The sequence below is a fragment of the Humulus lupulus genome, chromosome X, assembly GCF_963169125.1.
Source record: "Humulus lupulus chromosome X, drHumLupu1.1, whole genome shotgun sequence".
NCBI lineage: Eukaryota > Viridiplantae > Streptophyta > Magnoliopsida > Rosales > Cannabaceae > Humulus > Humulus lupulus.
In genome coordinates, this window is record NC_084802.1 from 69,588,244 (window position 1) to 69,606,434 (window position 18,191).

Below are 18,191 nucleotides of genomic sequence, written 5' to 3' on the forward strand. Positions count from 1 at the left end.
ACTTCTTATTCCCCCGGAGCACACTACAACAATTTTTCTCAAATATTACATTAAAATATAACATAATTTTAGAAGTGCTATTGATAGGAGACACGGAGAAAAAAAGACACGGGAAAAAAAAATTTAGGCGGAAAGTGAAACACTTTTTGCCGCCTGAAATTGACAAAAGAGAACAGCAAATGAAAAAAAAAACTTATTCCTAATCTCTCAGTGCATCTCTACCAGCGTGCCTCTCTCTCTCTCTGGTAAATCCTCTCTCTCAAATCCTTAATCTCTACCAGCGTGCCTCTCTCTCTCTCAAATACCTAATCCCTAATCCCTAATCTCTCAGTGCATTCAGTCTCTCTCATTCGCTCTTTCTCTCATTCGCTCTCTCACATTCTCTCGGCTTTCTAACCCTCGCGCCGTTGAACCACACCACAACCACACCCCTGCTGAAGCCTCCCTCATGCCGGTACTCACGCAACTAAAGCACACCATGACCACGCCCGTGCTGTAGTCGTTGAGTCTCTCGTCCCCCCCCTCTCTGTTTATCTCTCCCGCTGGCTTTTCCGTTTGTCTCTGTGAGGTATAATTTGTTTTTTTTTTTTTCAGATTTCAATTTAATATCAAGAAACCATTTTGAATATTATCAATATATATATATGCTTGTGTTGGAATTATTTCTAAAATCCTGACTTTCATATATATAGGCTGCTTTGTGGAGATATTTGCGACATTTTAATCTTGTGAGTGATTTTCTTACTATGTGCCTGGTTGAATAAACTCTTCTCTTTCGGCATTAACAGATTTCCTTCATGTTGTACTAATAAAATGGATTTATATAAGGTTGATGCCATTCCCAACCCATCGAAGGAGCAACTAGTAGATGTTGTGCAGAGGCATTTCATGTCACAGGTACTGGTCTTCATCATTTTGCATAAAGATTAATTGTGAGTTTTTGTTAAAAATTTTAGTCTTACCCTTTATGATGATATAATATTATATAGAATATGATGACTCTTTTTAAATTTGTAATTGGAGAGTTGACATGTATTTTGCTCTCTTCAGGTTGCAGGTGGTGATGGAACCGCAGGGTGGCTCCTTGGAGTTGTTTCTGATCTCAAGTTATCTCATCCACCAGCAATTGCAACAGTGCCCTTAGGAACAGGAAACAATCTTCCATTTGCATTTGGCTGGGTAGGAAGAACATGAACATTTCAAATCATTTCTACTTGTTCATTATACCTGTTAAAGCTTTCTTTACCGATTCAGATATATATACATATATATATATATGTATATATCGTTGTGGCATATCCTTTCATCTTGTTTTGACTCATAAGCCACTTCTTGATGATATGTTTGATGTTGAGCTGAATCTTTTAATGTTAAAACCCCTGAAAAAGTGTTGATATTCACATTTAATGAAAAAAAAAATCATACTTTATTTAAGCTACTGAGTACAGAAACTATTTTCATTTACCGTGTTATGAACTTCAGTTTAATCAGTAGCCATATTAATTGGTGCTACAGGGGAAGAAAAATCCTAGGACAGATGAAAATGCGGTAAAGTCATTTTTGTGTCAAGTAATGGATGCTAAGGAAATGAAAATCGACAGGTCAGAGCAGTTGTTACTTTCTTTAGCACTTATTTTTTTTTCTATGAAATCTTCTGTCGTTCTCGATTGTAGGTACTAATTGCTGTTCGCTATTTGATTGTGAATAGCTGGCATATTATGATGAGGATGCGGGCTCCAAAAGAAGGTCCATGTGACCCTATTGCTCCTCTGAAATGGATATTTTTTGCTTGCTGTTATATGAATGTTTCTCTTCTTATTCAGGCTTGCTTATTCACGAGGTAGCCAATATACTTAGCAGTTATTTTCTATTTTATTTATGTGTCTTTGTTCCTTGCTTTGATTTTGCATTTATGTGATAGATTGCAAAACCTTGTTATGTGCAAGCTAAAAATCAAGGATTCAATATCACAGTGGAGTGATTTCTATGACACATGGGTCCTTTTTTTAACTTTTAAAACAATTGCATAGACACTTGTTGAACTAAATACTTTCCCTCTTGTTTAAAGATTCAGAGTCTTTTTTTTTTTTTTCATTATGCTTGTAAGTTTAAAAATTGGGATGGCAATCAGATGTTTAATGGAGTTGTTGATAAAAATTCAGGGCTGTTTTTAAGCTTTCCTTGGTTCTATTTATGTTTTGTTATGACTTGTTTAGATTGAGAATTTAGGTTTTGGGATTTTGAAAAATGGTTTCGCTATCTCATTCTCTAGTTGTAATTCTGAAAAACCAGTTTCAGATCTTCTTTGGATGATGATTCAAGTGTCATGCATTTGTTTTGTTCAAACTGAAATCAAAATAGTATTGAAAAACACAATATTATGTTCTACAAATCTTTTTACTGAATTCCAAATAAAATAGAACATGAATAACTTGTATAGGGTAATTTAATGTGCTCTCAGCTTTATTTTGTTTTCATGGGAGTTTTTGATGTTGGTTCTTTGCTAGGCACTTATTTTTGCGAAAGAATTAGCTATGCCTGGAAATGGAGAGAAAGAGTCAAATTTGAGCAAGAAAAACGCTCACAAACTCAATGATTTATAAGGTAATTTCTCAGTTTTTGTTGGAATAAATTAACAAACAGCAAGCCATTTTAGCTTTTGATGTTCATTACATAATTGGTATAACTAATGAGAATACATGACAAACTTCTATATCTGTCTTTGTTCCTTGCTTAGATTTTTCATTTATGTGATAGATTGCAAAACCTTGTTATGTGCATAGAGGGAATCATATATTTTGAGAATGGTTTATTTATGGTTTTGCATTTCGAGAATGGGATTAGTCAATGAGTAATGATCTTGAAATTATTACCAGGTCATTGAGCATGGTCTGGGACATCTGCCATTTACAGAAAAACAGGTGGTCACTCCAACTGGTAAGCTAACAGACAAATGGAATTTTTTAGTTCTTTGTCCCTTTCAGTTTTCTGTTTTCATTTTTAATGGGTTCCTTCAGCTTATATGTGAAAAATTACTTATCATATTGTAACTTTTCCTTTTTTCTTTTTTTATATATATAAGTTAAACTCATATATATATTCGTTTTTTGGTGTGTTTTCGGATAAGAAAAAATGTTTACATATAAGTTAAACTCATATATATATAGAAATATGCTAACTCACTGCTTTATTCTCTGCAGATCAGATGAGAAGTCAGCATGTATAGCAATCTGCAACAGAATGGGATTAAAGGGATATCAGGTAAGTTTAGGCATTGAATTATTTTCATGATATGAAAATAAGTAGTCAATTTTCATGTTCCTTTTATTTATTCATTTTATTATATTGGTTTTCTTTTGTTTGGCGTTGTAAAGAATTTCATGTTGTGTGTGGTAGATTGGGAAAACAAAGGTATTTTTAAGAGCTGGGCAGATGGCTGAACTAGATGCAAGGAGAACTAAAATCTTGGCTAATGCAGCAAGACGAATACAAAGGCAAATCCGAACATATCTAACCAGAAAGGAATTTATTTCCCTAAAAAGAGCTACAATAAATATGCAGAAATATTGGAGAGGTACTCATTTTTACATTTCATTCTCTCATATTCAGCTATACCATGCAGCTTTCATAGGGAAAATCTTTTAGTATCAATAGAGTAGGTAAAGTTAACAAGCGGTTAACAAGTGATTAACAAATCTAAAAACATCTGGAAGTTTGTTACCTGGTTTAGTAGCGCTTCTATGCAACCATATCATCAAAGAAAAATTGAATCAGTAAAGAATAGATCACACATTAACTGAAAGGCTATCCTATTTGTACTTTAAAATATTTTCTTGGACATAATACAATTATTCATACCAATATAACCAGGAGGACCACATTAACTAGAAATATTGCCAATTCTCAGAGTTACTGTTTAAGATGTATTATTTTCCTCTGTTTACAGCCAAACTTGCACGAAAGCAGTATGAACAAATGAGAAGGGAAGCTGCTTCAATTCGCATACAGAAACACCAGCGTACCCATATGGCAAGAAAATTCTACACAAAATTACAGGCATCTGTAATTGTTATCCAGACTGGATTACGAGCAATGGCAGCTAGAAACGATTTCAGGCATAGGAGAAGAACCAAGGCTGCAACTTTGGTTCAGGTAATAATTTTCGTGCTGAGAGCTTGAAGGCTTATGGATTATGATATTATTTGTCAACAAATGCTACAAAATAAAAGAGAATTTGAAATCTTTCTAATAAAAGCAATGCCATAAGGAATTATAATGGTCTTCATTCTTTACCTTTGAATTACAACTGCTCCTTCTTTACAGACAAGGTGGAGAAGACACAATGCTCTTTCTACTTATAAACATCAAAAGAAGGCCACTCTTTCACTTCAATGTCTTTGGAGATCAAAGGTTGCGAGGAAGGAACTTAGAAAGCTCAAAATGGTAAGATTGGCTAATTCTGGAGTCACTATATTTAGTAACACTCATTCCATTACTATGATTGAAATATTATATGTAATATAGCTCACTAGAGAAGGAAAAAAAAAAGATGCATTGCAAAAGAGATTGAAAAAATATTCTACCGCAGGCTGCAAGAGAAACAGGTGCACTCAAGGAAGCTAAGGACAAGTTGGAGAAGCGTGTTGAAGAGCTTTCATGGAGACTAGAATTTGAAAAGCATTTGAGGGTAATATGCTCTCTTCCTACTGGTTTGACTAACATAAGCCTTAATTGAGGCTCAGCTAGGTTAAACGTTCCAAACTAATTTAATTGATTGCCTATAAAACATACCTTGAATTTGAATTTTCTTAAACATTTTTTGTCATAGAGTTTTTAATTACCTCAAAATTAATGAAAATAATGGTTGGAGAATGAAAAATCTATAATGAGACAATAATAAAGTTCCACCTACCTTTGTTTAATAGATTGATCTTGAAGAAGATGAGGGGCAAGAAATTGCCAAGTTACAAAGCACATTACATGAAATGCAAGAGAAGTTAGAAGAAGCCCATGCTGCAGTCATTCATGAGAAAGAAGAAGCAAAGTTAGCAATCGAACAAGCTCCACCAGTCATAAAGGAGGTGCCAGTAGTGGATGATACTAAACTAGAAATACTGAGAAAACAGAATGAAGAACTAGTACACAGATAATTACACATATACACACACATACACGCTTTAAGCAGGCATGTAAGTGAGTTTATTCCCCACAATAATTCTGGTGGATGAGTTGGCACATTGATTATAATATTTTCATTAACCTATAAACATTTTTTCTTTCAAGATAACAAATGAAAGTGGTGGCAAGAACTTTTACTCTGTTCTGGGATAGATTTAGTACCAAAACCAATATAAATGTCTGCTTCTATGTTGGTTTTCTGCTAGCATGAACTGAAGTCTTTATAAAGCATATGCAGGGATTTGAATATGCAGGGATTTGACAATTGTTATTTAACATTTGAAATTGCAGACAACCTGCTGCCTGGGTTTGAATATGCAGGGATTTGACTATTTATTTAATGACTTGGTGCAGGATCTAAATAGATTTATTGATGAGAAGAGTGAAAGCAGAGGAGAAAAAATTTAGCGGGTATCCCTCTATTTTTTCTCTTATTTTTCTTTTCTCTTTATTTTTTCATTTTATCAAACAACACATTTTCTTTCTCTTTATTTTTATGCATCGATTTCTTCAGTAATTTATCAACAAACAATGCGTACATTCACAGAATAGATTTTGAACTTGTAGTAACATATTCTTGAGAAATTTCTCTTGCCAAATTCCTATTTAAATAAAAATAAACCATTATGATTGATAATCTGAAATGATTGCTATTGAAACTGAAAGTTGAAACAACCTTAAATCATGTTGCCAACAGTAAAAACATAGGAGAAACTGTAATTGAAACCAGCTTTAATCATGTTGCCAACAGTAAAATCATAAAAGAAATCATATTAAACAGATTTAAAACTTGTTACACAACAGTGAACACTAAATTTGAACAACTGTGAAACTTGCCTGACACTAAATTTACTTCAGGCTTTCCTGAAAGAGTTCATAAATAAAATTAGCAAGTTAATTTGCTGAAAACAAGCATTCAGATTTAAAGTTTATAAATAATGTTTTATAAGTTTTTATAAAGCATTCTGTCAGCGAAGCTCTTCTTAGAAGGTACTAAAAACACAAAAGGCAAACCATAATAATAAAAAAATTGTTTCAAAAAATAATGCTTTTATGTTCAGAAGGTATATGCAGATATTAACAATTCATTAATGCTCTTTTTCTTTTTTAACTTGCTCATCAGCTTAAAAATGTTTTACATTGTTACAGGTATTGGGATATGATGTGAAGAATGTGAAAGCACTTTACCATAATTAATTGTTACATCATATAAGAGGGATCATAGAATATATATATATTGATTGTTGTATGTTCATTTGATTTTGATCAGCAGTAGCAGTTTTATAAGCTTAGGACACAAGTAATCCCTGGATTAAGGTACTGTATCAGCTTGCATATATTATGATTCTTGAACCATTTTTTCCCTACATTAAGTCAATGTTGTAGATTGATGGTCATGGAGATTAATTGTCATTGGAAGCCTACTTTTTTATGTTAAATTTCTAAAAAATTTACTATGAAATGTATTGTTATGAACTTATGGCGTATACTATGGTGGAAGTTCAGTACATTTCGAAGAGCTGTAACTAGTAGCCCATAATCTGGCTAAATGGGCAGGAAGAACAGGTGCCATGGAGAGCTGAACAATGAACATATCCCTACATGCATATTCCAAGACCACAAGGAGTTTAAGCAAGGTCAGTCTATGCCATTATCCATTTACATCTGGTGTGCTAGGGTCTTAAGTCTTTGTATTGTTGTTTATTTCTCTATTCTGTTAGCCTTTATATTATGTTAGTTTACTTTGTTTTTAGTGTAATTCCCAAGTTTAGGTCCTGGTGTAGTTTGTCTGTTCTAGTTCTTGTTGGCTGGTTCAGCTGTCTCTGTAATGTTATTAATCTATTTGGTTGCTATGTTTGACACAAGTTATAACAAAAAAAAAAGATATCTAAACTCTATGCAGGCCATTTGATAATTGAAAATTCGCTTCCATATGCAGGAAATTTATTCATTCATTTAAGGTTGAATATATAAGAGTTTTATCCTAATTAATTGCTTATAAAGATATATTCTGATAGCATACTATCAGCATTATTACAAATGAGAAAATTAATAACTGATCACAGCTGTAAAATACGGCTGTAATATCACCTAGAATCAATGATAATTTCAACATTAAGTAATAGCAAAGTTTTATGCAAAATGTATTGTGTAGAAATATTCTTGTCCTCTCTATTTTACATTTCTGAATTGCATTTCAAAAGTTCTCTACATTTATTTTTCCTTCTTTGCATAATGGTTCTTAGATGGTTTTAAATTTTTTCCTTTTCAAGGTTGGCGCTAATCATTTTTTAGGGGGGGCATGATTTCTATTATTCCTCTTTAATGGGGAATGTCTATGCTGCCTAATTAAATGCTTATTTATTTATTTTTAAATTTTAATTAGTCTATTTCATGATTTCTATTATTCCTCTTTAATGGTGGTAGGTGACATTACTAAAGCTGCAGAAGCTGCACTAAAGTTGGAGCGTGAAAGATTAAAAAAGTTGGAAGACTTGGATGAAGGAAACAAGGCATTAGGATTGAATGTAAATAAGGTTTGCTCTCTATAAACTAGTATTTTTGTTTGGGATTTTCTTGCAGCATTCTTATAGAGTTTAATTGTTTAAGTATATTAAGCTTTAGTTTATCTTGACAGGAGGTTTCTACTGGTGTGAAAAAGTTATTGAGGGAATCATCTGGCCAGTACAGCGACTTCAGTATTCTTTAAATTCTCAGGTAAATCATGTAACTTACTGTTTGTTTAGTAGGATATATGTTTTTATATATATCTATAATATTTTAGGTGAAAATTTATGATCTTTAAGAAAGTGTTAGATGGCACTAGATGCATTAGATCAATCCATATGTGTTGTTTTAGGTTCAGATCACTTCCAGGACTTGTCAACCAAACCCAAAGGGATATCATAGAATGTAATGTCTGCTTTTATTAGCCTTTTCATTCTTCCTTTTTATACACATTACTGTATTGAAGTCATAGGTTGTCTATGATTTTTCATGCTTACGTTTGACACTTCTATCAGATAATAGTACATATTCTTTGATTGCTTGATTGATGCTTTTGAAAGTATAATACAGATATATTTAATAAGAGCTAATAATTTCATTAATGCAACATGGATGACTATAGCTGCCACTTTAATAAGTTCTAATCTTCCAGTTTTATCAGATACTATATTGTGCAGTGACATAATATATCAAGTGACCGATTACACACATGCATAGGCACACACTGACACCTATACTTGGATTGACTGATAAAATTTTATAATTTCATTACTTCCAACACAGAAACCTAGAATTACAACTTTCATGCATTTTTAATTAATACAAGGAAATTTGGTTCTGTTTTTTTATTTATAAAAGCCCTAGAATTACCACTTTAAGTAATTGCTGGTGTGATTCCATTATTACACTCGAATATTACAGGTGTGTAGATGTAACTGGAGCTTACAGTGCTCTAAAGACGGAGCTTAACATAAGCTTGACAGCAATAGGCCTTTTGTGGACTACAACTGGCTTTATTGCAAAGAGGATTACACATGGACCTGTGGAAGAAAGGGAAACAAGAAAGGGAAACAGGTATATGACAAGTGCACAACAAATGGACTCACAACAAAGACAAGTGCATAAAGGATGATGAATTGAAGGATGAAGCAAGTTTCATGCATGGTTTATTTTGTGTATCTTGTAATTTTTTTGTTTTTCATTTTTGAAGTAAAAAATGTTCAAGATTATAAAACTTTATTATGTTATGCTTTCAAACTTAAGTTAGAACTAAGATCTCATGAAATAGACACATTCAGAGTTTGAATTAGTTATTGTTTAATGTAATACTTATGGTTTATCAATCTATTAAGAATTATATTTTATGATTAATTTTGATTTTTTTTTTATCAAAATACAATAATGAAAATCTTTTAATTAAAAAAAAACTTATAAGTACCATTATCACAATAAAAAACCTTAATATGTTATGATTTAGAAACATATTATAAGCGTAAAAAATCGTTATGGTTTATATAATATAACAAACTAAAAATGTTATCAAAATAATCAAATGTAACAGTTGGAAAGTGTTATGAAAAAAGTACAAGATTAAACTTCAAATTTATAACCAAAAACTCTATCTAAATGTTATTATTTCAATATTATAGCACCTAAAAATGTGTTATTGAATAGTTTAAGATAACACCGAAAATAACATTCAAAAACTGTTATAGAAAAGACTGGACTTTTAATAACAGGGGCTATGTTAGCATTTTCAGAAGTGCTATCAATAGTCCCGGTTAGCAGTTTTTAAGTGTTATGAATACTGTTTTTTCTTGTAGTGGCAAGTTGTAGAATGGCAGGCACTTGTCGGTGGATTTAGAAATAAACCGATTAAGGGCTGCCACCCTTCTTGTCAGGCCTTGAACGTCCTTTCGCGACCGAGGTGAGGGAAGCTCGAGCAACGACCTGATCTTATCGGGGTTCGCCTCGATTCCTCTAGTGTTGACAATGAAACCCAAGAATTTTCCAGACGCGACCCCGAAAGTGCACTTCTGCGGGTTAAGCCTTATGCCGTATTCTCTTATTATCTTGAAGCATTCCTCCAGGTTGGAAACATGGTTATCGGCAGTTTTCGACTTGACTAGCATGTCGTCAACGTACACTTCCATGTTCTTCCCGATCTTGTTGGCAAACATCCTGTTCACCAATCTCTGGTATGTAGCACCAGTGTTCTTCAGCCTGAATGGCATGACCTTGTAACAATAGACGTTAGTTGGGGTCATGAAGCTAGTGTGCTCCTGGTCCGCTGGTGTAATGCCCTGGATTCCCTATTATGGTTTAATGGCCGGATTAGTAGGTTGGGAGGGCCATAACTGTTTAATTATGCCATTAAATGTGTTTATGAATGTCTATGATAATTATATTATAATATGATGTTAAATGCATGCATGTGAGTCCACATTTGTTTACAGGGGTGTTTTGGTAATTTGGCCCATTGAGGGTATAATTGAATATCTGTTAGCATGTTAATGATACATTGTGAGACCACATTATAATGTGGATTGGTTCGAGTATTTCGACATGAGACGATCTTTAAACATGATTTATCGGTTTGGTCATAACAGGTATGAGCTCGGGGCTCGGGGTGAGTCTCGGGGTAATATTAATGGTTATAGCGTTACCGGGGATTTTAGGGTAACGGGATATGAATTATTGGTGTTTGAGGATATTGAGATTATCGGGAATTAGGAAGCGTTAATTATGATTAACGGGTTAAGCGAGAAGTACCAACTTTACCCCTAGAATAGCTTGAGAAGCTTTAGATGACACAAGGGAAATTTGGTCATTTTAGGGGTGGATATATGTGACTTAAGTGGCTGTAGAAGGTGGTAGATTTAAACAGAACAAAACAGAGACACTTCCTTATCCTTTCCGTACACAACTTCCTCCATTATCTCCTTTGAGGTTTTGAGCTCTAGGTGTGGATTCAACCAAGGGAAACTTAAAGGCTGGGTTGGTGCACTTGATTTAGCTTATGTGGGAGGTTCAAAACAGGTTTCAAGGTGAGTTTTGGTCATTTATCACAGCTGGTGCTCTGTTTTACTTTTGGTTTTCAGTTCATGATTTTAATGTGGGAAGTGAGAATCAAAGGGAGTTTTAGTGTTGGTTTGATTGGGATTTGATAAGAGTGAGCTAAGGGTGTTATTTGGGGGTTTAATTATATGTTTGGAGGAGGTTTAGAGATGGTTTGAGGGGCTGGTTTGAGAGGAAGGATCACAGGGGAAAAACTGGTTCGTGTATGGTCGGTTGCTGGTTTGGGCTGGGCGCCGCGCCGCGGCTGTGGTGCGCCGCGACCCTTTGCGTTTGGCAGAGGGGAGCCCTCTCTGTTTGAGGGCGCACCGCGGCGTTGCAGGGGAGGGCCGCGGCCCTTTAGGTCAATTTTGCCAAAATGTGGTTTTTAAACTTGGGGATTCAAACCTTAGGCCTCGGGGTTGGACCTAGTACCCGGTTGGGTAGTATTTGATGTCTCGGGGGCTGGGATTTGGTTTGGGAACCCTCAGTTATCATTTTTATTAATGAAACCTATAATTTGGTTATGACCAGGTGACCGTCAAGGAATTTAAAGGTTGATCGTTCTCAGAGGTCATTCATATAATAACTCTCACTCGAACCAGAGGTAAGAAAACAGTGTATGAATACAGTTGCACTCTATATAGGTATATGACATGCATGGTTTGATATTGAGGCATGTTGGTTGACTTATGTGGACATGGATTGCATATTAATTGCTAGTGAACGCTGATTGCCTATTTGAGACACTGACTAGTCAGGGACCGACTCTAAAGTCGATGATCACGCATTGAATGGCTTTATGGCATTAATGCGGGACCGACCCTAGGGTCGAAGAACTTATAAGCGCTTGCCTGGTCTACGACCAGATGACTATAGCCAAGGTGTATGACCCCGGTGACCGTTTGTCACATGGCTAGGGGACGTTATCCATAGCTTCGACTCTAAAGTCGAGAGGAAGGTTATGTTGGTGTCCAATCACCATGCACCTGTCCTGAACAAACTTATGAAAGAATCACTTACCCATTAAGCCCTGGTGACCCTATCGTCACACGGCTAGAGGGAGCGATGCTCATTTTTGTGACTTTTGGCTATTGTCACCTATTTGTTTGGACTGATAGTCCTGAATGGTTATTATGATCGTTGTTGATATTATAACATGTCTTATTGTGTTTTCTTGCTGGGCCTTGGCTCATGGGTGCTTTGTGGTGCAGGTAAAGGAAAAGAGAAGCTCACCCAACCCTGAGTGGAAAGCTTGGGCGATGTTGTGTACATACAGGGCCGCTTGACCACCACGATCAAGGAGTTCTCAGAGGAACTAGGGGTTTACCCTATTTTTGCCGCTTAGGCCGGCGGGGATTGTAAATTTGAAACTGTAGCGACTCTTTTGTATTGTGGACATCTTGTAAACATTTTAAAAAGGCTCATGAGCAGTTTATTTACTTAATGAAATATATCCTTTCCTTTTTACTGATTTTTCACCTTAACCTGATAATAGCACTTAGATCACGTTTTTAACCAAAGGACTCGGGTAGCGGACAGCTAGGTTCATGGCGATCTGATTATAGCCCGAGTTGCATCCATAAAGGACATGAGCTCGTTCCCCGCCGTGGCGTCTACCAATTGGTCGATCCTTGGCAAGGGAAAACAGTCTTTGGGGCAAGCTTTATTCAGATCGGAGAAGTCGATGCAGGTTCGCCACTTCCCGTTGGGCTTCGGGACCAACATAGAATTGGCGACCCAGATCGGGAACTTAGCTTCGCGGATAAAGCTGCAATTTTTTAGCCGGGCTACTTCTTCTTCTAGGGCTTCAGCTCGAGTTGTTCCCAGGCGCCTCTGTTTCTGGGACTTCGCAGGCACGCTCTTATCTAAATGGAGGGTGTGCATGATAACGCTTGGACTGATTCCCACCATGTCCTCATGTGACCATGCGAACACATCCAGGTTCTACTGCAGGAACTTGATCAGCTCTGCCTTCCTCTTGCCACAGAGGTTTTTCCTGAGCTTAACTACCCGTGAAGGATTCTGTGGATCGATTTTTACCTCCTCGAGCTCTTCGATAGCTTGGAGCTTGGACTTATCCTCGCCTATTCTTGTGTCTATATCATCACTTAGGACGATACTTTCCCCTTCGGTCCTTTGAGGATTTTCAATCTCAGGATTAGGCAAAGGTTCCTGAGATTCCTTATTTCTACCCTGGACGGTCATCGTTAACTGCCTGGGTTTTAATTTTCCCTTCATGGAAATGCTGTAGCATTCCCTGGCAGCAAGTTGATCTCCACGGACCGTGCATATCCCTGTGGAAGAGGAGAATTTCAACGCGAGGTGGCGGATGGAGGTAATGGCTTCAAAAGCTATAAGTGTAGGTCGACCTAAAATGGCATTGTATGCGGCGGGACAGTCGATGACCACGAACTCGAGGAGTTTTGAGACTGTCCGAGGTCCCTCTCCTAAGGTGATCACCAGCTCGATCGTCCCTATTTCCATCGATCCTTCTCCAGAGAATCCATAAAGCATCATGGAGGTGGCTTTCAGCTCGGTGACAGATAAACCCATCTTCTCCAGCGTGGACCGTTATAGAAGGTTTACCGAGCTCCCATTATCGACCAGCACTCTCCTAACCCTTCAATTAGTGAGCTGCACTGCTACGACCAGAGGGTCGTTATGAGGGAACTGGACGTGGCTGGCATCTTCTTCAGTAAAAATGATTGGTTGCCTCTCCAATCGTTGCTGCTTTGGTAGATGTTGCTCGGGGATGAACTACACTCCATTATGAGCCTTAAGTTCGTTGACGTACCTCTTTTGGGCACCTCGGCTCGTGCCAGCCAAATGAGGACCTCCAGAGATCGTGGAGATTTCTCCTCCTATCACGGGAGGAGGGATGTCCTGATCTACCCAAGACCCGGGTTGACTAACCGGGACTTCCGGAGCTGGATGGCCTGCGGGAACTCTATTCCGTGCATACTGAGCCAAAGGTCCGGCTCTAATGAGAGTTTTGATCTCATCCTTTAGGTGTCTACAATTATCGGTATTGTGGCCAATGTCGTTGTGGAACCGACAAAATTTGGAAGGGTCTCACTTTCCCTTCTGGTGCTTTAACAGCTCTGGCTTCTTCTAGGGGAGGCGAGCAGAATTTGCTAGGAAGATGTTCTCCCTAGAGTGGGTGAGCTCTGTATAAGTCGCGTAGACCGGCTTAAATTTTTCTACGGACTTATTCTTCTTTGGGCCGTGCTGGTTGCCCTCGCTGCTCCCCTTTCTCTTGCCTCCACCAAACTGATTATTCTGTGTAACGGTCTGAGTCGCTGTCGCGACCTCCGTTCCCACTCCAGCGGGCTACTCGGGGACCTGGCTGGTTCCTGCAGCTGAGGCTTGCGCCTCCTCCAGGTTGATCCACCCCTGGGCCCTATTTAGGAATTCGTTTACGGAGATGACTCCCTTCCTTTGTATCTCATTCCAGAGTCCCCCTCCGACAAGGATTCCAGTCCTCAAAGCCATGAGCTTGGAGCTGTCATCTGCGTCTCTGGCCTGAGCAGTGACGTTCGCGAATCTGCTCAGGTAAGCCTTCAGAGGCTCGTCGGGTTGCTGCCGTACATTTTCCAGGGTGTCGGCCTTGATGCGGGTAGCCTGGGAAGCTCGGAATGCTCTCTTGAAGTCAGTAGAGAAAGTTTTCCACGAGCTGATTGACTATTTCTTACTCTGTTTGAACCACTGTCTGGCCGGCCCAGTCAAGGTGGAGGGAAATATTAAACATCTCAGCTCGGGGCCGATGTTGTGGGCCATCATCAAGGTATGGAACATACCCAGATGATCTGACGGATCCCCGTCTCCGTTGAATTTGGACAAGTGCGGCATACGGAACCCAGGTGGATACGCTGTCGCCGCTATGCTGGGGGAGAAGAGCTCAAGTTCGTCCCCTGAATCATATTCGTCTTTTTCTTTCTCTGACACGAGCTTCCTCATTAGCTCCTCCATCTGAGCCAGGCGCTCAAGGGTTTTGTCCTGATTTCCTTGGTTGTTCCGGGGTTGTTCAATAGCTCCGGATCCATTGTACACGTTTGGCGGGTTATTGTCCCTCCTACCTTGAGATAGGTTATATGGGACATTCCCGCTGTCGAGTACCTCGAACAGGTCTTCCCTTGGGCGAGCACGGCTGCCGTTTCCCGCCGGGTCTCCCCTTTGGGAGTTTAGACGATCTCGAAGGTCGTCCCTCGGGGCGTCTTGGGGACTCTGTGCCGAGCTCAAGAATTGGCACAGGTCTCCGCCAGAAAGGTCACTTCGACGGCTTCCGGTCCAATAGCTCCCATTTGAGAAGCTCGGAGCCCGCCTCTGGGGAGGAGGATTCGAGACTTCTCTGGGCGCCCTGCTACGATGGGAAGGCCCTGCGGAAGGTGGATTTCTCCTATTGCTCCCATAAGCTGGAATATCTCGGACTGGCCGAGGAGGAAGCGGATATCTTATCGGTGAGGGAGGATGCCTGACCGGGGACGCAATCCTGGTCCCGTCAGGGCGGAGTAGGTTAGGTAAGGGCCACTCTGCTCTACCCTCCGTCAGGTCCTGTGCTCAGCAGTCTGAGCAAGGTGCAAGATGGCTAATCGGGACGGGCTGTCGCTGTGAGCCCTCCCCGGACCTCCTTCGAGAATTCCCTCGATCCCTCCTGGGCGCACTCGAGGCTGTATTGTTGCTCGGCCCTAGGTAGTTCTTCAAAGGGGGTCTCTCGGTGGTGCGATGAGGGAGTAGAGTTTGATGTCGGGGGTCTGGCCAACCAGCTAGGCCTGGACCGATTATCCCAGCAGGACTTATGAGTCTCACCTTGCCTCTTTCCGACGTTAGTGTCAGTTTTAAGAGGGGGTTGTCGGGCCAACACCTCCTTAATCTGCTGGTTAGCTTTCGCCAGCTGACTCCTTAGTTGTGCATTCTCCATTTCTACAGCCGTGTAAAAATCTGGGTTCGAATTAGGTGGCCGGGGTGCCGAACTTCCAGTGTCATCTTGGCCTATTAGCTGCTTGTCCGACCGCTGTTGAACCTCAAGGTTCTGGTCATCGGAGATGGCGGCATGATGGGCCTCCTGCCCATCATGTTGGTCCGCCTCGTTGCCATGTCTTGAGCGAGTGACCACCATGGTTGGGTATTTGCGATAGCACCAATCTAACAAGCTCTCAATGAAAGCACCAAACTGTTGACGCGGTTCTTCGGCAACATGTAATTAATAGAATAAGAGAGTGAGATTAGTGTTAAGTAATGAACCGTAACAGATGAATGATCTTGAAATAAAATGGTGATACAAATACTTTTTTAGGTGGTTCAAAGGTTAAAATCCTTCTACTCCACCAGCTAATATTATTGCTAGTTTTCTGGTATTATTTACAGGGTATTTCTTTACACAATCGAATCCAACCCTTTACAACTCCCAGGGTCTCCATATTTATAGGAGAGGGCACCTGGGGGTTGGCAAGGGGGCCATCCCGTGACCTTCTTACCCATCATGTCACTTATGCGGCATTCATGATTAATTCCTAAAACTTAACAAGTGAAGTGTGGTGTAATCAATAGGTAAGGGGGATAATGGGCCACACGGCCCAACCCAGTCGTGGGTGCCTGAACACGCACGTTTATGCTGCGTGTCTGAGAATTCAGGGATATATCAGACACGTGATGTCTGATATATGCACGTTTACATTGCGTGGTTGACTTTATAAAGGGTCACAGCTTCTAACTCAAGCTCGTACCTCGAGCTGGATGTCTTCTTAACCCGCGGTGTCTATACCTCTGACCCGGCTCCTTAGTAACCTTAGTAAGCCTTTGGTTACCTCGAGCTAAAGAGGTGGGACCTGGTAACAGCAGCTCCGGGTACATGTCATCCACGTGGCTGATAAATAATTATGTCATACCTCAACTCGCTAATAGCCCGTTGGAGAATTAGGGCGTACACACACAGATTCGATTCTCCTTTAAATGTATATATAAATATATTTTATTTTAAATTTTTTTATTTATTTAATTATTTATATATATATAACCAAATGTACCAAAAATATCCCATTTTGATTTGTGCTCATAGCCTTCGTGCCATTGTCTGTGGAGAGAGAAACAATCATTAATTCAAAACAAATTTTTACTATAAGGTTAGAAAATATATTTAATATAAATCATGCTTTTATTTTCAAAATAAAATATCACAAAATATTTACTCCTGTCTCAAAAAATATTTTATTCAAATCAATGAGTGTGTATGAAACTTACAAAATTTTCCAACAGTATATCTTAAGCATTTGTGTGTGATTGTGAAAGCATAGATCATTGCCCTGTATGGCAATTTTAGCCTTTTTCAAGGACATTGCCCTATGTGGATATTTTTAGCATTTTTCTCAAAGAGTACCCAAATTAGACGCTTTCACACTACACTGAAGGCAACCTTTATCAGTGGTAGAGTATCTTCTACATAATTTTTGTTACATAGTTCCAACTTACTCAAATATAACAATTACACAACAGTGTAGGTAGCTCTATTCTAAGATGGAGCCTGAAAATACTTTTCAAGGATCAAATGCTCATACACTAGAAACACAGATTGATTTGAAAGAATATAAATTGGAGGGACTTTTTATTTTGATTTTGATTTTGATTTTTTTTTAAATGTGCATGATATATATTAACTATAAATTCTAACCTGAAGTAAAAATACATTTTGACAAAATGATTGAGAATTTTTCGGTGGACAAGGGCAGAAGAAATTACACAACTTATTCTAGCACAGGGATATGGCACAACACAAACAAAAATTAATTAGAACACACCCCCAAGGATTTCCTGAGGGAATCAAACCTGACTGTATCAAGAGCTTTTGTAAAAATATCTACAATTTGTTTGTCCGTCTCAACATATTCTAAGATCAAAGTTTTATTTTCAACAAGTTCCCTAATAAAATGATGAAGAATGTCAATGTGTTTAGTGCGAGAATGTTGAACATGATTTTTTTAGATATTAATTGAACTAGTGTTATCACAAAAAATAGTCAAGGTTTTAATATCAAACCCATAATCTGTCATCATTTGTTTCATCCATAATAATTGAGTACAACAGCGTCCTGCAGCTATGTACTCAGCCTCAGCAGTCGACAAGGAGATTGAATTTTGTTTCTTGTTATGCCAAGAAACCAGATTGTTTCCTAGATAGAAACATCCACCACTTGTACTTTTTCTGTTATCTACATTGCTTGCCCAATCAGCATCACTAAAACAAACAAGGTTAGAGTTTGTTTCCATTAAGTACCAAATTACATACTCATGAGTACCATTCACATAGCGAATGATTCGCTTTACAGCTGTCACATGGGATTCCATAGGATTCCCTTAATACCGAGCACATACCCCAACACTGTAGCTAATGTCAGGACGACTAGCTGTGAGATATAGAAGACTTCCAATCATGCTTCTGTACAATGTTGGATCTAC

General features: G+C 38.5%; 2 protein-coding genes across 2 annotated transcripts; both read left to right on the plus strand.

Annotated features, from left to right (window-relative positions):
* Positions 1-480: 480 nt before the first annotated feature.
* LOC133805073 (diacylglycerol kinase 1-like) lies at positions 481-2,009 on the plus strand. The gene is made up of 6 exons (XM_062243175.1): positions 481-568; positions 693-728; positions 829-897; positions 1,051-1,179; positions 1,516-1,601; positions 1,709-2,009. Exons 3-6 carry the CDS (start codon positions 889-891, stop codon positions 1,842-1,844), a joined length of 360 nt encoding a protein of 119 aa, XP_062099159.1. The 5' UTR covers positions 481-568; positions 693-728; positions 829-888; the 3' UTR covers positions 1,845-2,009.
* An 838-nt stretch (positions 2,010-2,847) lies between these two features.
* LOC133805934 (myosin-12-like) lies at positions 2,848-5,150 on the plus strand. Its single transcript, XM_062244081.1, has 7 exons — positions 2,848-2,921; positions 3,201-3,261; positions 3,397-3,574; positions 3,947-4,152; positions 4,324-4,443; positions 4,589-4,687; positions 4,926-5,150. Exons 1-7 carry the CDS (start codon positions 2,848-2,850, stop codon positions 5,148-5,150), a joined length of 963 nt encoding a protein of 320 aa, XP_062100065.1.
* Positions 5,151-18,191: the final 13,041 nt, after the last annotated feature.

Bases quoted from the DNA above. Each gene is read 5' to 3' on its own strand.
- LOC133805073 (XM_062243175.1), top strand. The intron at 1,180-1,515 runs GTAGGAAGAACA...TTGGTGCTACAG, and splicing joins TTCCATTTGCATTTGGCTGG to GGGAAGAAAAATCCTAGGAC. The intron at 1,602-1,708 runs GTCAGAGCAGTT...GATTGTGAATAG, and splicing joins AAGGAAATGAAAATCGACAG to CTGGCATATTATGATGAGGA.
- LOC133805934 (XM_062244081.1), top strand. From the start codon at position 2,848: ATGAGTAATGATCTTGAAATTATTACCAGGTCATTGAGCATGGTCTGG. The intron at 3,575-3,946 runs GTACTCATTTTT...CTCTGTTTACAG, and splicing joins TATGCAGAAATATTGGAGAG to CCAAACTTGCACGAAAGCAG. The intron at 4,688-4,925 runs GTAATATGCTCT...TTTGTTTAATAG, and splicing joins AATTTGAAAAGCATTTGAGG to ATTGATCTTGAAGAAGATGA.